We start from the raw sequence: 26,178 nt of genomic DNA, 5'->3' as shown, positions 1-26,178 counted from the left end.
GCCTTGTGATGTTTCTAAATGGGCTCATATTACATAGCAAACAAGAAGGGAATCGCAAAGAGCTCCCTGGACCCCATAAGAGATAACCCTTTTATAAAGTCAATGAGTCATCTCTACAATCACCTTCTGGAACCACTTTAAAAATCCTTCCAACCAGTGCCTCCAAAGGTTCAGCCCATCATCTCTTGCATTCTTCATGAGTCTGAGAGGGCCAGAATGAATGTTCTGTATATACCCAGGATGTCCAAAAGCCTAGTGGTCTCTCTGAAGCTGTTTCACATTCAGAACTGCAACTGTGCAAAAAGGAGGGATGAATCTCAGAAACCCAGTGCTTTTTTGTCAGCAAACACTACTTCGATCTTCCTTTAGAATTAATAAGTTAAATGGACAATCATGAGGACTGGGAAGAGAAATACCAAGCAGTGCTTTCTTGTATAAAGAACAAACCATTATTCTCTGGCAGGCAATTCCTATGTTTGTTACCAAAGTAGACAAAAAGATTCTTTAACTATCCTTTACTCAACAAACAAAATTGATGTGGACCCATCTCTCAAGTTTTGGAGGGCAAATCTTTTTGAAAAAGTCAAAATTCCCTTTCCATCTTCAATACATTGATTAATAATGAAACAGAGTTCTAGCTGTCTTCCTCTCTGACCTAAAAGACTTAAGAATCAGACAAAAGTAGATTAAAACCCCAGCTCTCACAGTCTACTAGCTGTGTGACCTTGAAGCTCTTGGCCTCATTTTCCTCATCTGTAAACTGAGTGTAATGATAGAACTCCATGCAGAGAGTTGTCATAATGGTTAAAGTAGACCTTGAAAGGATCTCACTTTTATAGTACAGGCTCTCTAAATCTTAGCTATATTTATAATTAAAACTGTTATGATGATGGTTTGCCATGTACTAGCCATAGTGTTATGTGCTTTATAAAAGGATTTGCCATTCATTCATTACCCAATGCTAGATGTGGTACTATTCGCATCTTTACTTCATAGATGAGGAAACTGAGTCATAGAACAACCATTGTTATGATTTGTGTTCTTACTGAGGTCATCAGCACAGAGCCCGATCTCTCTAGAGATTCAGTGGAGCTGATGATTCTCAGAAAAGGAACAGCCTAGATTCTCACTGAAAAGGGCCATTTCCAACTCTGTGTGTCACTGGGAGGTTGGGTGCTCCAAATTAAGTGGGATGGCAAAATCACAGAATTACCCCTTCAGTAGCTGTTTCTGATCCCAAAGATTGGACCCCAGCACTCAGGGGCCATGAGGTCATGCTAGTCCTTACTGTTTTGACTCCCTCACTGTTTCTTTCCATTTTGTGTCTGCAGGCAACTCCCCATCCGATGAGTCTGAGGAGCGGGAAAGAGACCCCAAGGTGCTGACGTTCCCAGAATATATCGCGAGCTTGTCAGACTCCGGCACCAAGCGCATGGCGGCCGGAGTCCGCATGGAGTGCCAGAGCAAGGGACGATGCCCCTCGTCCTGCCCCCTGTGTCATGTGACATCCAGCCCTGACACCCCTGCTGAGCCGGTTCTGCTGGAGGTGACCAAAGCAGCCCCCATCTATGAACTAGTGACCAACAACCAGACCCAGAGGGTAAGAGGCCTGGGACTCTTGGCTCTGGGAGGCGTCAACCACAACAGAGGGCTTTTCAAATGGTGTGAGGAAGTGACAGGGTGCGGTTGAGGGCCATACTACAATATAGATAGTGAAGCTTTTTGTTTAGCTAATCTGGGCACCTAATTTGCTTACATTTGCATGTTTGCATGTTAAGTCAAATCATTACATCTACAACACCCAGGAAAATATGATTCAAGAGTCACAACTGAGCACTTGTGTAGGGCTTTGAGCCCTACACAAAGGGCTGGAAGGAAGCAAGTAGGGAGGCACAACATTTGCCATCATCAAAGTCTTTGTTCAGAGAACCCTCATGCCCTGGGGACAGTTGTGAGAGGATGCTCAGCTCTGCCTCACTCTGGTTGGCTTGGGAGGTGGGCCAGCTTCCCTCCCTGACCCCTTATCCTGGACCAGCTGCAGCTGGACTAGAAGGAGCATATCGGGCACAGGTTGCAAAGGGAAGAATCTGGCAGCCTCAGCCTGGAAGGGGTTGGTTTCCTGCCCATCACTCTGGCTCTAAGAACAAAACACCACATCCAGGCAGATCTTTCTGCTTTTCTATTATGCTGCTGGGCCATTACATTTCCCAACCACTCCTCTTTTGCCTCTGCCTCTCCCTTTCCAAAGATGCCAGGAGAAAATGTATGGAACCAAAAAGAAGGGCTGGAGAACTGTGTCAGAGGCCGTAGCTCAGCTCCTTTCCTAGCTCTCCAACCTCCTCAAGGACATAGAGATCAGAGTGAGTCTAAACACAAAGCAGTAGCAACAGCAACAACAACAAAAGTAAAAACAAGGAGATGCTGGGTGTGGGACTTCTGGAACTATGGCAAAGGCAGCCTTGGGGACAAGGCGACAAGGCAGCAGGAGTCGCAGCAGTGAGCTGCTTACCTGCCTGAGAGGTGTGCCCATCCAGGTGGGGTGATAATTGCTTTCTGTTTTCTCCTTAAGGAACACCTGGTGTTTGTTTCATAGGTAATGCTCAGACCAACAGGAAGGATTTTGTAGGTGTGTGTGTTTCTCTCGCCTACCCGCCTCTGCCACAGATATTTCACTGCGTGTTTGAAAATAAGGTTTTTCACAGGAGCAAAATGATAAATTGTTCTCGTGGCCTACACATTTGTCTTCACTCTGATAAAGGTGGCTATGGGAAGAGGAGTGGGAGAAAAGAGACCTTTGGAAGGATGGGTCTGAAAGGATAAAGAAAGGCAGAGGGCTTGGGTCACCATGGAAACCCAGACCTGCAATGTCTTTAAGCCAATGCCCAGCCCTCTTCTTCTCCCGTTACCTGCCCCTCTTTATCTCAAGGCTGCTGCTGCTGATACCCTAAGAGCTCCCAGACCACTTGCCTGGGAGCAGTGGGATCAGAGAGCTAATGCAAAACCATCCTTGCGACAGGACATGCAGAGCTGCAGAATGGAGCAGGCATGCTGGGAGATGAGAGAGTGCATCGTGTTTTCTATGGAGCATTGCGAGCAAAATGGGGAAGCTGAAGGAAGTTTGTCTTTAGCAACTCCCTTTCTGGATCCCCTACTTGGCCATACCTCAGGCCCTTCCCATTCTCCCTGCACCAGTTTTAAGAGATGAGTTGAGAAATGCTTTCCATCTGGCCGTCTTTTGAACTCTTTAATTTCTAAACACATAGACAAGTGGTCCTAGCTGGACTTTAGTCACTGTCATGTTTCTTCCTTAGACATATTTTGTCTTTGCCATCCGCCGTTCTGTTTTTCTTTCTAATTTTGCCCTTTCCTAAAGAGTGGAGATGATGAGTGAAGAAGCTGAGAAGTAGAGGAGTGCCAAATCATGACATTAGAGTATAATTCAATGTATGTTTTTATTTCTATTCTGGAGCATCGTTGGGTCCATTTTCTGACCTTTGCTGGTCTCATTGTCCTCCTGTTGAGCTAAATAATCTCTGATGCTATATTTCAGTCTAATCTGTGAATATCATAAAGAAACCAACAAATAGGTCAAACCATATAATGAACCAGGTATCTCAAACCCAACACATTTGAACTCATCATCTTCCAGCACAAACTAATACCTGTTGTGTGGCCATCCCAGTGAATGGCACTGTCTTCCACTAAGTTGCCTGAACTGGAGACTAGGGACACTTCTTAGAATTTCCTCATCATTCCCAGCATCCGTTTTGTCACCAAGAGCCACAAATATCTCTTGAATTCATTCTCTTTTTATGATACCCCCATCACAACCTGTTTCTGATACCCTTTGTGATATCAGGCTACTATCCTGTTAAAGTAACCTCATTGGTCTCCCTAACAGACCACCCAGAATTATATATCTAATATGGACTTTGGATAATTTGGCATCAAAGTAATTTAATGGCTCCACAGGAATCTATTGAATACAATCTAATGTCCTCAGAACATCATTACAAGGCAATTCATGATCCAATTTTGTCTTCAGTTACTTAGGTTGTTACCACTCTATATCTTATACTCTGCACTCCAAAATTTAACTCTTTCTACTCCCTCAAACACATTTTTTCTCCTGCATAAGGCCCTTCAGACTTCAAACTCTCTGTCCCAAGAATGTTCTCGCCCACATTTCTGCCATTGGAAAAGTCCTGCTGTTACTTCAGTTTCAGTTCAAATATCACCAGCTGCCAAGAGCCCTTCCTTACACTCCTAGGCCAACCCAAGTATCCCTTCATGTAATTCCCATTGTGTGTGTATATACATCTTTTTGTTTTTTTATTGTTTTTTTTTTTTTTTTTTTCCCTGAGATGGAGTTTCGCTCTTGTTGCCCAGGCTGGAGTGCAATGGCACGATCTTGGCTCACCACAACCTCCTCCCCCCAGGTTCAAGCGATTCTCCTGCCTCAGCCTCCCAAGTAGCCGGCATTACAGACATGTGCCACCATGCCCGGCTAATTTTGTATATTTAGTAGAGATGGGGTTTCTCCATGTTGGTCAGGCTGGTCTCAAACTCCTGACCTCAGGTTATCCACCAGCCTTGACCTCCCAAAGTGTTGGGATTACAGGCGTGAGCCACCATGCCCGACTTGTATCTACATCTTTTACAGCATGTATCACCTATTATCGCAGCTGTTGACATAGTTGTTTCCTCCCCTCTAGACTATGAGGATGTTTTTCTTCTCCAGAATCCCAGTGCCTAGCAAGTGGCTGATGCATAGTTCGCTTTCTGCTAAATAAATGAATGAACAGATGCATAAATAGATAAATGAATGGATAGATGAATTTAGCTTGAAGTTCAACCACTCTCCTTGGAGATAACAATAACAAAAATTGGAAAATTTTATTTCTTTCCCGGAATAAGGATTAAGTCTGATAACAAATGTGGATTCCCTATGCAATGCTGGGTACATTGTAGATACTCAGACAAATGATAATTTCCCTTTCTCTTTCTTTCCAAATGGGTTCCTTCTTAATTCCTCTCTTCTATCCTCATCCAACAGTTTGCAGTTACCTGCAGCCCAGGATTCAGAGAGTAGGCACTCTTTTTTGTTTGTTTGTTTGTTTGTTTGTTTTTTTGAGACAGGGTCTTGCTCTGTTGCCCAGGCCGGAGTACAGTGATATGATCTCAGCTCACTGCAACCTCTGCCTGCCAGACTCAGGTGATTCTCCTGCCTCAGCCTCCTGAGTAGCTGGGATTACAGGTGCCCGCGACCATGGCCAGCTTATTTTTTGTAGTTTTAGTAGAGACAAGGTTTTGTCACGTTGGCCAGGCTGGTCTTGAACTCCTGAACTCAGGTGATCCTCCCGCCTCGGCCTCTCAAAATGCTGGGATTACAGGCATGAGCCACCACACCCCGCCCAGAGTAGGAACTCTTATGCAGTGGTGTGAATCGAAGATGGAGAGTGAAAGCTTTTGCAAAATGACATTTAGCATATTTGTCATCACAGGTATTTGTCCTTTCTCTTTTGGATTGAAAATCTGATCCTGTTGCTCCACTCTTTTAAACACTGCAATTACTTACCAGTGGTCTTGAAATGTGGCTGCCTGCCTCACCACAACACACCAGGCCTCTGTGTTTCAGCCCTGTCTCCCTCCTGCTTGCTGAGAATGTCTTTTCTCCCTCAGGCTGTCTTTTACAGAGAGACCCACCTTTTTTCCATTGATTTTAGAAGTCAAGTTCCATCCAGGCTGGTCTTGTTGACATTGTTTTTTCAACCTGGAACACTGCTTCAACTTTCATGAGTAAATAACTTTTGATCCAGCCCTCAGAGCTCAGATAAAAAGTTGCACCCTCATAGAGGCCTCCGCGTACCCCTCTGTGAGCTTATCTACTCTTCCTTGTCTCTCTTGCCACCATATGCAGCTCAACCTTTTCCTTTGCGGTTCTGACCACAGGTGTGGTGATTTGGTTATTGTAACTTTGCTTGTTTGTTTGTCATCTGACTTTAAGATTTATGCAGACAGGGGCCACAGGTGTCTTGTGCATCCTCATATCCTTAATGCTTCACGTAGAAAATGGCCCCTTGCAGGTGCTTAGCAAATAATTGTTGATTGAAGGCTGTGCAAGGCAGTAGTCACAATGTTGCCTTTATTCTACCTATCTCAAAGAACGTCTGTTTTCCTAGTTTTAAGCAATGCACCTTTTAATTTCGAATTTGGATCAGTCAGGCAAAGCATAAAGTGGGCGCATATGCACCAGGCTTCATGCTGGGAGCCTAAGATGTCCAGTGAGTCATGTTGAACTCAGGTTCTGGCATTGCCCTGTTCACCAGCCTGTGACCCTGGGCAAGTCACCTCACCTCTTTGACTCTCAGTCTTCTCCACTGTAAATCATGATAACCATTCATCAAAGTGTTAGCATCGAAAAGGGCCTTGTAAATTATAAATCTCTGCATAAATGATAGTTATACTCATTTATTGGTTTCTGTTTCCTAGAGTCTTCCAATCCGGAGAGGGGGCAGGATGGACCCTTATTCTAACCATTCTAACCTAAGGTAGCCTATGTAAAGTTCTGAAAGAATGGAACATAGGCTGCTGGCTTTAGGTTTAGACATTCTGATTTTTGTAGAGTTATCTCCTTTTTTCCCTTTGTCTCTTTTTCTTTTGAATTCTTTGGTCTAAAATTTTCAAGGATAGCTAGGTTTCACTTTTCTAATTCACGGATTAGATGTGAATGTGGTGAGAATGAAACAAAGAGAAGAGAATCATAAGAAACAGCCACAGCTGCAGATGTTGGGCTCACCCAGAGAGAAAGTCCTGACCTTGGTCAGCTTGGACCAGCCATGCTCCCTGCAGCAAGTCCCACCCTCTCCCTCCCCTTGGGATGGGGCTGAGGCAGCAGTGCCCCGCTGAAGGGTCAGTACTCCATCAGGATCCACGTCCTCACCAGGGTCTGGCCCTATTACGGGTTCTGTTACTTCGCTGGTCTAATTTTATTCTTCTGTCCTTTTACTTAAAAGTAAATATCTCTATGAACCCTCTGCATGTAAAGAATTCTGCTAGGTTCTATGTTGGTTACAAATTTCTACCTAAGACTCAACCCTGTTATTCAAAGACAATAATAATTGCTGGCATTTATTGGTGACTAATGTGTTCCAGGTACTATGCATACATTATTTCATTTGGCATATATTATTATATTTAATTATCACAGCAACTCTATTAGGAAAGTGCTATTTTTATCCCATTTTATTATTGAGGAAACTGAGCTTATGTAACTTGCCCAAGGTCACATGGCAGTGATTGGCAAAGTGAGAGTTCTCACTCAGGGCCGACAGCTCCAGAGCCCAGCTCTTAGCCTGTGTGTCACATTGCTTCTCCTGTTCATGATTTACTAAGAAAGAAATTCCTAATGCCTAATCACAACCCAAGGCAGCATTGCAAAAATATTGTAAGCAGGTTAGAAAGCATGCTGAAGGAATGCAAAGGGAATACTGGGGCAGGTAGATAAGGATGCACAGAGAGGCATTTGGGAAAAGGCTAATTCTCTGGGCGGAGGGAAGAGTAGCCACCCAGAAGATGTGTGGTAGAGGCATCATTTTTTTCTAGAGCCTAAGTTGTGGAATGATGGAGTGGCATATGAGGCAGATGGAGGGCGGAATATGACTTGCTCCCAAAGTGGCAGCCAGTTACCACAAGGGGGAACTGTTACGGTAAAGGGAGAGGGACACCCTAGAGGTTCTAAGAGGTTCAGGCTTCCCAGAAACAATCTCCTGGAATCAGAAATTGAGACTCCACAGTGATAAAGTGGCCACACAACCTGCTGCCGGAAGTAATTTAGGGCCATGCAGATCCTTGACACTCTGCCTCTTGATTCTGATGGCCTAGCCCTGGCTTCTCAACGCTCAATCTTTTCCCTGTTCTCTCACGCAGCTCTTGCAGGAGGCTACCATGAGCTCTCTCTGGTGCTCCGGGACTGGAGATGTCATCGAGGACTGGTGTCGATGTGACTCCACTGCTTTTGGAGCTGATGGACTCCCCACCTGTGCACCTCTCCCGCAGCCTGTGTACGGTTCTCTTTCTCTCTTTCAGCATTATTTTGGAAACAAATACTGAGTGTCTACTATTTGCAAAGAAATAGGCTGGGTACTGGGAAACATAAAGAAAAATATGACACAATACCTGCCTTCAGAGAGTTTTCAGTCTACCAGGGGAGGCAGCACAGATGGTTTGATAGAAGAAAGGGTGTGACAAGTGTTAACGAGTGGCATTTAAAGAAAGTGTGAAGAGGGAATGGTCAAGTCTGAACTGAAGCCGTGGTGAAGGCTTTGTGGAGGAGGTGACACTTGAACTTCTCCTTGAAGGTGGAGAAAGTCGGACAGCATATCTAGAAGACAATGGGGAGAAAAGTGCCATTGTAACGGAAGAAGTTAGAGATCTACACTGAGAGCTTAACTAGACCAACAGCATAACCACTCATTGAACACTTACTGGGTGCCAGGCATTGTATGGAGCAGTTAGATACTGCTCATTTAATAGACAAAAAAAAAAAAAAAAATGCATTCAAATGGATTGAATGATTTTTCCAAAGTGGTAGAGCAGGAAGCAGAATTGGCGAAGAGGCATGTTCTTGGCCATTATAAATTGGAGAGGATAAAATTGAGAGATTGTCTGGGGTAGAACCAACAGGGCTTGGTGACTGAGTGAAGTAGTGGTGAGGAGAAAGGATAAGTGGAAAGGGAACTTAAGGCTTCTAACCCTGGTGGCTGGGAAGATGAATAGGCCACCAGTGAGCAAAGAAGAATAAAAGAATATGCAGGTTTGAGGAGGAGGCCAGTTTCATTTGGGCTTGCCTTGGAGCTGTCGGGTAGTTGAGTGTATGGGGATGTTCATTGTGCCAAAAGAAAGATGGAGCTCTGCAAAAAAGTAAATACTAGGGATGAGATTTCAGTCAACCCCAGAGAAATGGGAGATGAAACCACAGCTATTAGAAAGAATGCTTCAGAACAAGAATCAAGTGGGAAGAGCAGAGGGCTGGGGATGAACAATAGGAGGGTCTGCATTTGAGGGGTGAAGAGGATGAAGTGCTACAAAGGTGTCTGAGAATGGACTTGCCCAATTTCCTTCCCCTCAATGGAAGACTAAACAGAACTGGCCAAGCTGAGGGCTGGGACCTGAGACAAGAATCCCTTGTAGCCTCTAATATGGCATCTGCCATGGGACTGAAGCCACAGGAATATTGTATCTAATAAAGAGTGCTGGCAGGACAAGCTGGAAGAGAGTGACCCCACGGGCTGGTAAGGCAAAGAAATCCTAAAGTAAGGATCAGGACCTGCAAAAGTGGAAGGCTGAGTAGGCAGGATCAACAGACCACTTAGGAAACCAGCAATGGAGAGGCTGCCCTCAGGCCTGTTTCATGCAGGTGCGGGTAGGCACTATAGGACCAGGACAGAGCAAGAAGAAATCAGAGAAAGAGGAGAATGCAGCGCTAGAGGGTCATTACAAGCCAATTTCTTCTCTTGTCCAAAGTCTTCCTTCTCTCTGTAGGTGGTGTTAGATACGTACAGCCTTTGGCTATAGATCCACCAACTTTTGGCTTCCTGTTCTTCATAGTCACAATTTGGACTTCTTGAGTTAAAAGAGAATCAAGCTCATTATTAATAAAAGTTCTTTCATTTAATATAAAGGGAGCTGCTAGGAGAACTGCTGCTGTTAGACTAATTCACCAGATAAGAGAGCTAACTCTGAAACAATACTGAAGCTACCAAATGGTTATCAGGTGGACACAAGATCCAGCCATAATGTCCTAGGGCTTATTTTGTTTTTAAACCTGTGTTTACTAGATCTTATTGCAAAAGATTAAATTGGGCTAAATTTTCATAAACAGTAAATGTCTATTTAAGAGTTTCCTTTTCTTGACAACTGATCACCTCCTTCAGTAGCAAACCTTAATTTCAGTGGGAAATGAAAATATACTCTAGTTTTACACAAGTCTGTGTAAATCATATACGCTTCTATTTCTCACAAGAGACTGGGTTTAGTCCATATTTTCACAGAATTTGTGTTCTCAGAAGTCTAACTTACTTAATATTCCTAATGCTTTTTTTTTTCAAACTAGCACTCTGCATATGACTCTAATTAATGAATTTGTCAATATCTGCACTGTTTTGGGTCTATTCCATCTTCAATGTCATATGCAAACTATGCACTCCTTCACTAACAGAAGAGCATGTGTTTTGTATTATTTTCCCACTAGTTGAATTCCTTACTTTTGTGCCCACAGCCTACTATAATTTATTTTTGAAACTCTTATCACATATTATTATAATCACATGTATAATTATATGCTTCTATTGTTCACTAAGCTCCATGAAAGAAGGGACTGGATGGGCTTGTGTACCACTGCATCCCCAGCAACAAATGGGTGCTTCACAAATGTCTATTGAATTAAAATTCAAGATTGCACATGGTTTGGTGTCATTCATTCTTAGTACCTTGCACAGTGATCCTTGAGACCACCGACAGGCACCTGTGAGCTGAGCAGAGGAAAGGAGGGTCAGGAATATGAGTGATCATGAGATCTGGGAACCAAGGATGAGATAAATGGCAGGAATACTTGTAAGGGAGGGAGGCTGGAGTGAGCAGGAATGGGGAACATTCCCAGAATCCAATGGTCTTGAAAGAAACACAGAATTGGAAGAAAGAGGGGAAACCTGAGGCACATACAAGAAATAAGAAGGTGGCTGTGAATTGAAGCCACGTGGACAGTTAAGAGATCCATAGCAGTGAATGCCAACAAGGATTACTAAGTTTCTATGAGGTACAGAGAGGTATGAGCTGTCAAGGCAAGACAGTGGTAAATGTGGACAACTTGTAAAGAATGAGGAGAGTATGAAGTGAGAAAAACAAGGAAAGGCTGGAATCAGGAACCAGGATATCCACAGAAACCCAAGAGCAAAGACAGAAACTGAAATCAGAATCTGGGTAAGCAGGCAGAGGTCATCACTCCAAGGAGAACTTGACATGTGTTCAACTTTCTCTTGTCCAGTAAAGCCCCCTATGAATATTACTTCCAAACTGAACCTGTTCCAAGGTCCAGCTAGCAGATGGCATGGATAAAAGGATAGGTTAGTTTCCATAGCAAGAAGGGAAGCTGGGGTTTCCCCCACTGGCAGGGCAGATCCTGATAAGGTTATGGAAGCCAAACCAACTGTGGCCTTATTAATTTGAGATTCTGGACATCACCTTCAATATGTCTTTATATGAGCAGTATACACATACTTTCTTGATATTTTTCAAGAGAAAATCTAGAAATTATGATTTTTCCAGGCATATAAAAGGTACTACTCCAAAAGCCCTATCCTCTGACCCATGTAATATGCAGACATTCATTCATCTTTGACTCACCTACTGATTTATTTATTTACACTTATTGGCTGAGTTTATAATATGTAACAGGCATTTAATACATAAAACTTAGATCTCAAGAGTCCTCAAAAACATTACTATCTTTTGAAAGAGACAGGCCCTCAAAGACATCATTTTTGCAGTTGGTTGGGAAAGAAAAGTTTACAGTATCACAATTGAGGTAGTCAATGCCCAAAGTGAGTCACAGTTGTGTCCCTGCTTCATGTTCCTTCTCATCTGCACACAGGCTGAGACTCTCCACGGTTCATGAGCCCAGCAGCACTCTTGTGGTCCTGGAGTGGGAACACTCAGAGCCACCAATCGGGGTGCAGATTGTAGATTACCTCCTCCGTCAAGAGAAAGTCACTGACAGGATGGACCACTCCAAAGTGGAGACAGGTGAGCACCTTCTACCTCATGGGCTTGTCTTGATCCAAGGTGATAGAACTAAAAACAGAGAAAAATGCCCTGCGTCATGGCTTTGCTCCAGGTCCCCAGTAGCCCAGGGCAGTGCAGGAGGAGCAGGGAGAAGAAGAAGCTGTTCTGCTTCTCCGAGAAGCAGCTGTTCTTCCAAGCAGCAGTCATCTTGTCCATTTAAGAGTTTTTGCCTGGTGAGCATCTGACAAAGCCTTGTTTTGATTTTGCTTTTTGTTTATAAAAGAGGTGTCCATTTCATTGCCTGTAGGCACACTCACAAAGAAACAACAATGTAGTACACTAGTTATCCTAGCCCACAATTAGGAAACAATTCTCTGCTAACCACTGCCGTGATTACAGAAAAAAAAAAATTCCTTTGCTAATAACCTCCCTCCAGGCAAAAGCATGTGCACACAGATGTGTTTGGCCCATGTCTTTTCCTGAAGCAAACTGCTTTTCTCAGGTCCAGCTAGAAGAGGGAAGCCTTAACTGAATGGAAACACCCCATGAAAAATGTTCCTTGCCTTAATATTTCACTACCTGCACACAGTGAAAGGTCAACATTCATAATCCCAAAAACTTATGCATGGGATGTGGTCACTAGCAGGATGATGGCACCAACAATCTAATTCAAAATAAACAGCTTCTGGTGAGCTTGCCACTGAGGGTTAGAGACGCACACAGCTGCCTTCAGGCATAGAGAGCTGCCTACTGCTTCTTCCAAGGCCCTTTGCCTGATGTGCACAGGTATTGCTGAGGTATAGTAGGGGCCACTGACCAGAATGCTTTCTCTGTCCATGCCAAGAACATTTTATAAAGGAGCGCTCAGGCCGGGCGTGGTGCCTCACGCCTGTATTCCCAGCACTTTGGGAGGCCGAGTTCGAGACCATCCTCACCAACATGGTGAAACCCCGGCACGTGCCTGTAATCTCAGCTACTCGGGAGACTGAGGCAGGGGAATTGCTTGAACCCAGGAGACGGAGGTTGCAGTAAGCCAAGATCGCACCACTGCACTCCAGCCTGGGCGACAGAGCTAGACTCTGTCTCAAAAAAAAAAAAAAAAAAAAAAAAGCCCTCAGATGTGATGTGTACCTCTTGCCCTAGTTGTGTCTGAACTAACTCTAGACAAATGGCTCTGAGTGATTAAATATGAAATAGAAAAGGCCATTCCTTCTAGGCCTCCTTTCTCTACCCTAGAGATTGAGGACCAAGTCATTGTCATGTTAAGTTCTCACTGAGTTGACTCCATCTCCTCATTGCTTGGCCATCATTGTTTCTCATGCCTTTTCCATTCCTTTTCCTCTGGGCAGAAACAGTGCTGAGCTTTGTGGATGACATCATCTCTGGAGCAAAGTCTCCTTGTGCAATGCCGTCTCAGGTGCCGGACAAGCAGCTCACCACCATCTCTCTGATCATACGATGCCTGGAACCTGACACCATTTACATGTGAGTAACACATGCCTACATAGTGACTCCTTACCCTGACAGTCCCAAGGCTTCTTACTGGTTTCTTCTTACTACTTGAGTTCCTTTAGAGTCTCAGTAAAATATTTTGAGTCTCTTAAGTCTTATCCCAGGTGGCATTATAGAGAATCTTCTCGAGTACTTAGGCACTGGAGTGGGGGGATCTAGAGAGATAATACGGTCCTGTCCCTTGAGGAGTTTGCAACATAGAGTGGAAAAATATAAAAAACTAACTTTGACTTAAGGCAGAATTAAATAATGTAGATAGAAAAGCAAAAAATGAAAAAAAAATTGTAAAAGAGAAGAAAGAAGTGATTAATTCTAACTAGAGTGGATGTCATCTAAACTGTGTTGTGTAGAATTTCAACCGACAGAGTCACGTTGGAAAGGGTATGCTAGGCTCAGGACACTGCAAAAGCAAAGGTGAAGAAGCATGAAGGCGAGTAGCAAGTAGTCTAGTAGGGCAGAGGCAGATGGTGAGTAAAAGGGAAAGGAAGAAAGTGAGACTGGAAAGATAGAATGCTCTAAGTCCAAGGAGTCATTTTTGAGGAAAGGCATAGAATACCAAGAACTCGCTTTGGAAAGCTAGCTAGCTCCGATGGCATTGAAGTAATTTATAAAGGTTAGAAATGGGCAGCATTTTTCTTCAAAGAAATGCAGTGAACTATATCATGGCCCTTGGAATGACCCTATTCTTTCTGTGAACTCTTCCCCATTTCTCCCTGTGCTCTGGAAACAATTGTAAAATGTTTGTGACGCAGAGATGTAAAAGATGCCAGAAAAGGAGAGATAATGATAGAATCTAAATCTTGATGGAAAAATTTGGGTGCTAAGGCAGAATTCATAGTGATGTTGTTGTAGGACTTCATGACCCCATCAGTATGAAAAACATTTAACAGTTTGCAGAGGAGGTCACGAGAATAGAGTCAAGGTTTCCAGAATAAATCATTTCTATTTCTACAGTTAAAGAGTTCAGAGATGAAAAGCACTAGAAATTTGAGTGGCATTGATTGCAAGATGAACTTCAGTGCTCAGGCTGAATGTCTTCAGTATAGGAAAAAGGGATGTTGCTATGGGCCATGCATGATGAAAGTAAAGTACATAAACACAAGTGACATTCTAGAGGATTTCGACAGTATATATAGACACAGATGAGAATACTAAGACCATGTTGGTCCATTTTTTGGGTGATTCCACCAATGCCATGATTCTCTTTGGCCCTTTTGATGGGGGGCAGTTGTGGCCCCTTTATTGGAGGGGAGCGGGTGAAAGGAACAAGGATTCGAGAGTGCAGACCACCTAATCTGCTGTAAAGCATCTCAAACTCAGTGAAACTTGAACTATTGTTTACAGTAAAGACTCATAGTCCTTCAGTTGTGACTAAGTCACACTGTTAATTAGGAATTCCAAAGTTCCTATGTACAAGAGGTGGTATTACGAGTGCAGCCATTACCCACTCTGCGACCCTCCTCATGTTGGCCTGATTGGCTGCGTTTCTGATCAGAGACCGAGGCCAATACCGTCTCTCACTCCAGCTGTCTTTGGTGATCTCCCATTATGTCCCTCCTACATCTTATAAAATGCAAACTATGAATGCTGATTTTTGAAAAGTTGGAGCCAATGCAGGGGATTAAGGAAGAAACAGCAAATCTCCACCAGGTGGCGCTGCAGATCACAAGAAGAGGGCCGTGTGGGAGGCCAGGAGTGGCATTCCTCTCCCTGAAGGATCCAGGAGAGCTGCGCTTCAGCCCCGGGATAGGGAGAGAGGCCTGGATTAAGAGTTGAGAATACATGGGCTGCGAGCCTGGTTTTTTGTTCCTAACTACTAAATGGCTGTAAGCAAGACACTTAAACTTTCTCTAACTAAGTTTTCTTTCTATAAACTGGCAGGAGGGTGGCCTTCATTAATGGAGTGCTGACTATGCACGTGGGTGCCTCACACTCAGTGTCTCTGAGAATCCTCTCTGACTCTATGGGATTAGGGGTATTGTTTCCATTTTATAATTGAGGAAACAGGTGCAAGAAAACGGAGTATCTGCCCCAGAATCACACAGCTAGTTGCTTGGGTTCTGCAAGCCTTCCATCTTACTCCCCACTGCTCTAGGTTACTGTGAGAATCTCAGAGCATGACCTCATTACCTCATATTAAAGCAGAGAGCTGGCTCTGCACCTGAGATCCACAGAGGTGGAACAGCATTTCTGCTTAGCTGGCTTCCTTTGTCACTCTGTATATTTTATTTAATGCTTTTCAAAACATTATTCTGAGAAGGATCCATGGTACAAAAACAGTGAAGAGCTCCTACTTGAAAGAGACCTTAAAGTATGTTTGGTCCAGCATTCTTCATTTTACAGATGAAGAAACTGAGGCCAGGATAGGGAAGTGACTCACGAGCCTTTCAACCCACTGCGCCATCATCACAATGCATGCTCACAGGAGAGCTGCTCTCTTTCCAGATGTGTGACAGCAGACAGATAATTCAGAAAAAAAGGGAACCAAATCTGAGGGATGGGCAGAAACCACCATGCCCAGAGAAGGAAAGTGGGAAAGTAGCAGACAAGACAGTCAGTCCTTAGCAGGGGCTTACGAGTCCTCCACTCACATCGCATTTCAGGCCTTATAAGACCCACCTCTAGAAGCAAAGCTGTTCTGTGTCGGTGCGCACGCACACCGGCCTGCGTCGGGGTCATCACCAAGTCTCTAGCCATGGGCTGAACAATCCCAGCCAGGCACGGTGGAAGAAGCCCAGAAGTTTTGGACAAAGCAGTAAATACACTTATACATGAGCCCTCCAACTGGGAACAGGGCTTATCTCTTCTGCCCAGTAATCCCATCTAACCCTCTGAGGGTGCTGAGTCTTCAGTGGTAGAAACGATAACGCTAATGGTAAGCCGAGGCATTTCCACATGAAATGTGTAAAGTGCTCCCCGGGCCATAATGGTTAAATAAACTGACCGCTCTTTCAGTGGCCCTCCAAGACTGAGAGATTTGGGACTACTGAATAATGGCTCTTAGATCAAACCCCAACCCTCCTTGGAAGGTTAACTGAAGCATCTCCTTTTCTGATACCTGCTTCATGTTAAAAATAAAATACACTACTCAAAGTGGAAAGAGCTTGAGAACTTAAATTTTGCCCCATCAGGGTAATGTGAGAATTAATGTGAGGACAGGTATTTTCATCCTAGGTCAGCATCCAATACAGTTTAGCTGGAACTTACAGCAAGACAGGCCACAAGGCAGAGCTTGGGCAAGCATGGGGAGGGAAGAGGTGGGGACTGAGAGAGAAGGGGTCCATCTGACAACCAATTAGGATGTTTCTTATCATAGTCCAAGGACACTTAGAAATTAAAGGTCCAGGGTTAAGGAATGGTGGGCTACAAAAGGTGGCTGGAATGCAGCCACAAATGGTCTAGGGCAGGTGACCTTTTAACATATGGCAGGCAGCATCATGTGGCCCAGAGCTGCACATAGCCAGACTGCAGCCCTGAGTTCCAAGGCCATGCTCAGGGCTCTGGAAGTCAGGCAGGAACAGGCAGAGCAGGGCCAGAATGACAGGGGATGGGGCACTAGGCAGGCAGGGCCTCAGCAATGGAAACCAGGGCAGGGGCCTAGACACGGAGACTCAGACACACAGTCAGGGATGCAGGCCCTATAGGAAGAGGGAGAGCAAACTGCGAGTTCTCATCAGCGTCAGGAGATAGGAAGTCCCGTTCTCTCCCAGGCTGATGCTTTCGGGCCAGCATGGTCACAGAGCTGGGGCATGGGCCTGGCCCAGTCCTCTGGTCCTTGCACCTTTGGGGCCCTTCCTGAGAGGGAGGTCAAGGTGGTCTAGAGCAGGTGGACAGAGGAGGGAGTTGGTGCCTGACCTGAGACTGGATTGTGGGATTGAACCAGGAACAGACCTGGCTCTACACAGGGCTGGTCAGATACACCAGCTGGGGTTTGGTGGCCCCATTCGCAATTCTAGAAACAGTACCAGAAGCTGATGAGGCATCAGCATATGGCGTGTGGGGCCAAATGATGGAAAATTTCATGGCTGCCACTGCTATGGGTCCAGCCAGCCTAGCATTGCCACCGGGAAGCTGTAGGGGCTGGGTGCGAGGGGCCCCCTCTGACCTCAGAGGGGAAGAATGGCAAGGAGACAAGAGCGAGAAGACCTTGGGTTTGGAATCAGGGTCAGGCTGGGTTTGAGTACTAGGTAAGACCATTTATCAGATCTCAGGAACAGGGGATGAGGCAGAGGCCAGTGAAGTGGATTGAGCCACTGTGTTGCAGACAGGAGTGAAGGCTCGCACACTTGGTCCTGGTCTGACAGCAAGGAGGGGCCGAAGTCCTGCAGGAGGTCAGCAGGTGTGGCCCAACCCACTGTGTCTTGAATCCAGGCAGGTCATCACATTCTGAGTCCCAGCAGACTAGTGTTCAGGTGGTATGGGACCTGCCTGTGTGAAGCCCCCGTGATTCGCATGAGAATTTGGAGAAAGTAGAGAGAAGGTAAATGATGTATCATGGCACACAGGCTCTCACACTGACGTTTCTGTGGATGTCTTTGTGGGGAGGGAGTGGTGGACCATGGTTGCTTTTTCTCTGTTGAGAGAAATGCATATTTCTTGCTGGTATCATTAGGCAATCATCTGTATCTTTTCTACTTCACCAGTGTGTCTGTTCCACGCCCAGCTGACATTTAACTGGACTACTGTGTCTCGGGGCCTCTCTCTCCTTTTCACCTCTCTCCCTCCCTGTAACTCTGCCAAAAGGAAAGAAAATCAATAATTGTCAATAAACGCAGCCTCCTGTGGTGACACAGCAGAAAGTAAAGTGACAAGAAAGGCAACATTAATGATTTTCTTTTTTTTTTTGAGACGGAGTCTCGCTCTGTCGCCCAGGCTGGAGTGCAGTGGCCGGATCTCAGCTCACTGCAAGCTCCGCCTCCCGGGTTCACGCCATTCTCCTGCCTCAGTCTCCCGAGTAGCTGGGACTACAGGCGCCCGCCACCTCGCCCGGCTAGTTTTTTGTATTTTTTAGTAGAGATGGGGTTTCACCGTGTTAGCCAGGATGGTCTCGATCTCCTGACCTCGTGATCCGCCCGTCTCGGCCTCCCAAAGTGCTGGGATTACAGGCTTGAGCCACCGCGCCCGGCCAGTGATTTTCTTTAGACTGACTGGGTTGGTTATCAGAGACCCTTGGTGCAAACACTGGAGCTGACGGTCATGGTTATGTTCAGATTCCCTTCTTAGTGGCAGAACCTAGAATTCCTCTGGGTTCACTGCACATGGCACAGCACTGAAGAGGACTAATGTGATATATGTAGTGTCATGAACCATATTATCTTTCAGGTATTTCTGTACATTATTGTCTCATTTCGTTCTCATAGTGGCTTACAAGTAGTCTTATTATCATCTCCATTTCGCAGGCATTCACTATAACTATGTGGCTTCAGACCCAAGTTCTGACCATCCGTTTCCAAAGATGTAAACTGTTTCCCTGAGTGGTTTTCAAAGTTTAACAGGCACCAGAGTCACCTGGACGGCCCAGGAAAGCACAGAGGTCTAGTCCCCATCCCTAGAGTTTCTGATTCAGTGGGTCTGGGCTAGGGTCTGCTGCTCCCAGTTTCCCAGGTAATGCTGGTCCTGCTGGTCTGGAACCCCCACTTTGTGAACCAGTGCCTGAGGCCGTGATGCTTTCTGCCAAAAAATATACCCACGGCAGCAAATTACAACCCAAGACCCACTAGGAAGCAGTGAGGAGCTCTGGGCTGCATCTTTCTGCCTGGAATGGTGGCAGTAAACGTGAACCAGGATGATGAGAGTATCCGGGTCTGTAGTCACCCATCCAGGCAGAGCTGGGCCATGAAGTAGGGCCACAGAGATCTAGTCTCCAGCCATACTGTTTCTGCTAACCATGCCCTCCCACTCCCTGCCAGGTTCACGCTGTGGGGAGTGGACAACACAGGACGGCGCTCCAGGCCAAGCGATGTGATCGTGAAGACCCCATGCCCCGTGGTGGATGATGTCAAAGCTCAAGGTAAGAGGCATTGAAGTTAGCAGGGTTTCTGAAGGGATGCCCCAGGTACTCCCCCTTGCTATGAGGACAGAGGGACCAAGAGAGTTGAATGGAGCAACCTGGAGTTCAGCAGGGAGGGAGAATTCAAGGCCCAGTACAGGAGCATTGCCTTTCCAGAAATACTCCTCAGCTGTTGGCAAAAGTTCTCATCGTATTGCATTACTCCACATAGTCATAAGTCAAGGAGCCCATAGGAGACACTGGTGAAGCCCCCTAGCATACACGATCACATGCCAGGTGCTTACATACATAGTGAAGTACCTGTGATCTCTGCCCTCAAGATACTGATATGGTCATTTACTCTGTCTACAGGTTTTTGTACACCTGAAAGTTTATTTTGAATCAACATGTACAGCAAGGCTGCAGATTTGGAGTTAATTGCTAAATCCCCCCATCCCTGACAAAAATGCATCAAAATTTTTAATTCTATATTTTGAAGTTATTATGGGCCAGTTGTTTGATAAATAACTGGCTGTCTTCAGTACATGCTCCCCTGCAGGATCAGTCCCTGTTAATTAAGAAAACCTTGTCTTCAGTCAGCATCCCTTGCATAAAGCTTACCTTTTCCTCATGACAGTACCTGGCTGGTCTTGACATCATCCCCTGTTCTAAGGTTTTTACACCCTATTTATAACCAGAATTTTATTCATCCTGGTCAACACTTCTACAGGCCTCCAGCACTAATTTAAGTGATCTTATCAACCACCAACATGGTAGTATTGAACAGATAGTATTTGCATATTAACAGACATTGATGCTGAAAGTTTTAGGTTGTGCAAGTTTCAGTAGTTTCAGTAAGAGAAACATTGTGTCCAGTCTGATTTGCTGACATTCCTTAAATCACCTTGTATAAGGCTCCTGACTCCAGGTGTATTAGATTGACAGGAGGGACATAATCCCAGAATGTCCAAGGGGTGACATTATGATGATGCAAAATCACAGGTGAAAGAGTGACCTGGATTCCCATTAATTAAAACCACTAATATTGTAGCGCTGTACAAGGTCTGAAAAGATTTTCATCTTTAATCTGCAGAGCATGTTTAAGGTAGGGTTATTTCCAACACAGACGTCTGATCATATCAAGGGCCCTTCTTAAAACTCTTTAATGTATTGCCATTCCTCTTGTGACAAAAACATTAAACAGGTACATTAGGACCTACATGGAGTGGCCCCAGCCCACTTCTCCAGCACTTTGGCCCCCTCCCTTAGCCGATTTCTGCATTCCAGCCTCACTGCCTTCTTCAGTTCTTCCAACACCATTTTCATTCTGCCATGAGGCCTTTGCACACATGGGTCCCATTACCTAGAATTCTCTTACCCTGTCAACTGATGAACACCTCTTAGTCTGCAAATCTCAGACCAAGTGTCCCTCCTTCAGGGCAGAAGGGACCAGGAGCCATAATGAGGTATCCTCACAGTACCATGTTTCATTCTTCAGAACATTCATCATATTTATTATTATAATGATGTGTTCAATGCCTGTCTACCTCACAAGACAGTGAGCTCCATGAGATCAGGCTCCCAGTCTGTTTTTGTCCACTGTTAAATCACTAACACCTGGGAGGCAGTGTGGTTGACCAACTCATTGCAGAGAACCTGGAATCAACATCCCAGGTTCAAATGCCTGTTTCCCATCTAACCACTTGATCTTCAACAGGTTACTTCACCCCATGCCTCAGTTTACTCATCTGTAAAGTGGGAATGGGGGAGGTAGTATCCTAGCTAATGAGGTTCTAGTGAAAATTAAATGACTTAATTAATGTAAAATAGAAAAAAAAAACCCACCCAATGCGTGGCATATAATAATTATTCAGTAAAACCTGCTATTATTATCAGTAACCAACCATAGAGCTTGCTGTCTACTAGGAAGTCAACAAGTATTTACTGAATGAATGACACAGTACCCCCATGTTATAGATGCAGCAATTGAGGTTCAGAGTAGAGTAAGTAAAGTGATCAATATCACAAAGCATCTGGCAGAACCAGTACTCACATTTGTTACTTTACCCAATTCCCATTTTGTCCAGGTTACCAAAAAATGGTTAGAGAGTTATTATGTCAAAGACTGAAGCACTTCCCCTTGTCTCTAAATACTGATGAAGAAGAAAAGGCTCACATTTTGAAAGACTGTTCAAGTTACATACCGAAAATCTCCCTTTTTAGACCCTCTGGAGTGAGTGCTGCTTGCTTGTAGGATTTAGACTGAATGACTTTCGAAGGTCTCTGCAATTCCCTGATGGGGAAAACTGGAATTGAAAACTCCCGGATGAGAGACTGTCTGGAGAGGATCCATGACACCCTTATTTCATTATCTGCTGATTTCTTCTTCTAAGCCAGAGAGAGGCAGGTGGTGAGAAGGTGCCTCCGCTATTCCTTTGTTGGAGAGTATGCTGGTGTCCTTGCAGGTAGCACAGCCTGCAGTGAGTCGTGGGACATCAGGGAGTACGCAGCAGGTGGTGGGACATTAGGGAGGTGATTAGCAGGTGGAGGGGATGCAGCATGATGCTACCTGCAGAGATGGCTAGGTAGAAAGTAATTCTAGAATAAAGAGTGACCCATATAGGGAAGTTTGCTGGGAGCAGACAACTACACAGTTTTCCATGTGGGGCTCCTTCGGGTCAGCCCAAGCCCTCCAGAGTACATCAAGACGTGCTATGCCTCCTTGTGTTTCTTAATAAAGAGAGTTTCTGAAATCCCAGCAGACGAGCTGGGAGCAGAAGAACCAATTTAGTGTTGAGACAGTGAAATAACACTCCCAGGGCCTGCTATCCTTCAGCCAGGAAGGTGTCCTGTGCAGGTAAATCCAGAATTAATGAGTTAGACTAATTGAGGGTATCCTTGCTAATTAATACAGTTCTAGAAGTTCTACCAAAATACCATATGCTTTGTCTTCCTCACACCCAGATGGTGATCATAAATACGATCTTGCTGCACTCAGTTCTAAGTTTAAATCTAATAACAAATGGGAATTACCTTTTAAGTGACCTGGAGCATGACTTCAGCTCCTCATTATCTAGCTAAAAGCCAGACTTCATCCCTTATGTGAAGATTTATCCTAAACTAGATACTTTCTCTGAAGAATTTTCCTGCATCATGACACTAAAGCCACTGTGGAAATAAGTTTCTACCAATGTTTTGCTGAAACCAGCCTCCCACAGTAGGTTCAGGCTCATGTGAGTAATAAGATCAACCCTCTTGGCTAGACTCTAGGTTGGGGCATGGCCTTCTGAGAATTCTCCTTCATGAAGCTTCATCCGTGGAAGGCTAGTTCTCCTCCATCCCTCCCTGATGCCCATTCTCTCTTCCTGATGCAGACATAAATGTTTATCCATCCCTTTATTTGCTCCTTCCACAGCCGTTTAGCGAACCCTGCTATTAGATGCTACATACAAAAGTAATTAGAATCAAAATCTGTTTTCAAGAAATTTACAATCTAATTTCATGAGTTCATTACATCATTCAATATACCTTAAGCCCTTACTAAATATCTGTCCTAGGCAGTTGGAGCCAAACCTCCTGCCTCATGGAGCTTATATCTTAGCAAGGATGACCACCAACAACAACACAGTAATGTGTGTAATATTTCAGATGGCAATATGTGTTATGGAGATAAATAAGCAGGGCTGTGGGATAGGAGGTGCAGAGAGTGGAATTTTAACTGGAGTGGCTTGGGAAGGTGAGGGAGTAAGTCATGCAGAAATCTAGGGGAAGATCTTTCCAGATCGAGGAGCAGCGGTACAGAGATTCTTGGCTCGTGTTTGAAGAAGAGGAAGGAGGCACAGTGGGAGGGAGAAGGGCAGGAGAGGAGCTCCAAGAGTGTGGGAAGGATCCCGCAGGGCCTGGTCATCAAAACAGGGCACTGGACTCTGCCTGGGATTGGATTGGGAAGCCCTGGAGGACGGTGAGCAAGGGGCTGACTTGATGGATGGTGGAGTGACCCCTGCCTGCTCTCATGCTCTACATCCAACCCACTGGCAAATCCTTCTGGTTCTCCTTTTCATTATTGGAGAACAGATTTCACAGAAATACAAAGGCTGTGGAAGGAGGAACTTCCTCTTGTTTTATTTTTCCCCACTTTTTAACACACTATATTTTACTTATTTACTACGTTTATTGCTTACCTGACCTGACTGTCTCCTACCACCAGACTGTAAGTGCCATAAGGGTGAGGATTTTTGTCCAACATAGCCCAAGGACATAGAAAACTGTCAGACACATAGTAAGTACTCGAAAACAATTTTATTTAATAAATGAATAAATATAAGCTTACTATGTCCAGACATTGTGCTTTAAAAAAAAAAAAAAGGTTTGACATTTAATATAGCTTTTATTCTCACAAGAATCTTGGAGGGTATGTATTATTAACCATCATTGAACAGGCATGGAAACTGAGACCCACAGAGGTTAAGTAACTTGTCCCCAGTCACACAGTGGGTGTGGCCCAACTCCATTTGTTGCCATGGTGCCTGGGCCTGAGAGCCTCAGTCTCAGCCTTGTTAATTTATCCTGCCGCCTGAGATATCTCAGTTCTTTTCTCATCAAGTTTTTTGTGATGAGACTGTGTAGACAGGCTCTTTGCCATATTTTCACCTGCGTCTTATGTATTTCCAAACATCATGATCGTTAAAGAGAGAAAAGACAGGTATCTGTCTTGAATAGCTTGAGGTTTCTGTGAACCTGCAATTGAGTAAAATTATAACTAAAAATACCTCTACTATTTTCCATTGTTTGAGTTAGTGAATTCTTGATATGCTATGAAGACTAACAAAATAAATTCTCTCAATTCTTTCTGTGAAAATAGGAGGAGCCAGAAATATTCATGCGCTAGGAGCCTGGAGCATAGATCTTTCTGAAAACAGCATCTCACTTACTGATGTGGGCTCTTAAGCATACCCAAGAGCTAGAATATTGTGGTTTTAGGAGATTTGTGGTGGAAACTGGTCTCATCCCACGTGCTGCAAAAGCTGGGAGCCTTTAGTCTTCTCTAGCTGGATATGACTGCTATGTTATGAGAATGGTTGGCATCTCCTCAGCCATCACTGCTCCTCAGCAAAGACTACCACAACCAGGGCCTGGCATGTGGACTGTTCTTTCTCATCACAACAAGTAAGCATAGACTGGCACCAGTGCAGGGGCGGGAGAGGAAGTCCAGACCTGCCTATCTCAGCTCTGGTCTTATGACCAGCATTTTTCCTGCCCCTGGTCATTCTTCTCTCAGCAAGCGCTCCCTGCCTCCCATGGAACACAACACAGCTCTTAGAAGAAGAGTCCCTCGGCCTCTTCTTATCTCAACTTCAGAAATGACAGACCACCTGCACAGCTACTAGGATTCCCTCTTTCTTGACATCTGTGGCCCAATCAGGGAAATGCCCTTGACTAGAGAGAGTCATCCCAGATTTTCCATCCCATGACTCTGCCTCCTGTACCTTAAATTGGTTATACATCACCTATTTCCACGCATCAGTACACAATAGCAATGGCAGATAGGCGTAGTTTTCAATTTTGACTCCATCTCACACTGGCAGTGTGACCTTGGGCAGGTGGGTAACTTGACCTTTTCCCAAATCTTCCCATTTGTAAAACAGGCACATTCATATCCATCTTTCAGTGGTAGTGTGAGAATTGGAATTCACATGTGCAAAGTTCTTGGCAATCATAGGCCTTCGATAAACAACTAGAGATACCATAGATATTTATTTTCTAAATCACTATCCTCTTTGTTTCTTGATTCCAGTTTTAACAATATGAGAACTTTAGCAACCTGAAAATCTAAGTGGACTTCTATACTCAAGTTATATGCTGGCTGCAAGTTTGGTTGCTACAGGATTGGTGTGACCTGGTATAGAGAGATATCACTGAGAAACTCTTCCCCAAAGTAAATTTAAATTGTTCCCAAAGGTTTAAGTTCTGTTCATTCAGGTAACATTTTTGGATCTACTAGATTGCCTGGCCTTGTGCTAGCCACTCAGGACAGTAAGGGCGTAAAATCTGGCTCCTGTCCTCATAGGCAGCAGGTAAGACAGAAATGTAAAGAAATAATTTCTGTGTCTGGGCAGGATAGAGGTAGAAATTTTATTCATTCCAACTCTGGAAACTGCTACAAGGATGACTTTGTCATGACCAGCAGTGCTGAAGTCACTTGGAAGTTTGACAAGGAATCAGGCTACCATGCCTGCGAGCTAACAGGCAGTCACATTGGCCAAGTTGTGGCTTAGGAACCTGTGGACTTCATTTCTTCATCCCCAGAATTAACACTGCATCCAAGACAAAGCGTTGCTCTCCAGATCTTAGTTTCCCAGCTGTTTAGTGAGAAAAATGTAAATACATCTCCTTTCTGACAAGTTAAAAGAGAAAATATTTAATGATGAAGTACTTTGAGCTCTGTAAGAAAAAAATGCCAAGTCTATACAAAATCATTTCCACTTTGCCACACCACCAACTTCAGACTTAGCAATTTATGCCTTTGAGGAAGAAATATCAGAGACATAAATTCCATGGAAAGATTACTCATTTACACTAGATTCCATTTCTGGGTCTCCACAGATCTGCCTCTGCGTCTGGTCTAGGTGGTCCTAACAAGGGTTCTGCTTTCCCACAGTCATGAGGCCACTTCAGACTCTTCATGTCACTCGCAAGCACCGCCTGACAGTGCCTCACTTCATCCCTGAGCCGAACGCCCACCACTCGCTGCCAGGGCTGCCCTGCTGCTTTGGCAGGAACCCTGGTATGCAAGCACGTGCCACCTAGAAGTGTAGGGTTGTTAATGACCCATGGGAACACACTCAGACCAATCACGGATGGAAGTTGGAGATAAATTCTTTCCTTCTACCCCTGAA

The 26,178-nt window shown here is 44.7% G+C and overlaps 1 protein-coding gene across 4 annotated transcripts in view; it reads left to right on the top strand.

Moving 5' to 3' along the window:
- Positions 1 to 26,178, top strand: part of LOC105484476 (astrotactin 1) — a 382,581-nt gene that overhangs the window by 277,354 nt on the left and 79,049 nt on the right. For all 4 annotated transcript variants that reach the window (XM_071076083.1, XM_071076081.1, XM_011746132.2 and 1 more), the window contains exons 17-21: positions 1,332 to 1,600; positions 7,930 to 8,063; positions 11,651 to 11,802; positions 13,131 to 13,266; positions 19,203 to 19,303. In XM_071076083.1, coding sequence (XP_070932184.1) covers positions 1,332 to 1,600; positions 7,930 to 8,063; positions 11,651 to 11,802; positions 13,131 to 13,266; positions 19,203 to 19,303 — 792 coding nt within the window. The remainder of the gene's footprint in view (positions 1 to 1,331; positions 1,601 to 7,929; positions 8,064 to 11,650; positions 11,803 to 13,130; positions 13,267 to 19,202; positions 19,304 to 26,178) is intronic.

This window comes from Macaca nemestrina, chromosome 1, assembly GCF_043159975.1.
Source record: "Macaca nemestrina isolate mMacNem1 chromosome 1, mMacNem.hap1, whole genome shotgun sequence".
Taxonomy (NCBI): Eukaryota; Metazoa; Chordata; class Mammalia; order Primates; family Cercopithecidae; genus Macaca; species Macaca nemestrina.
This window is presented reverse-complemented; position numbering and strand designations above follow the sequence as displayed.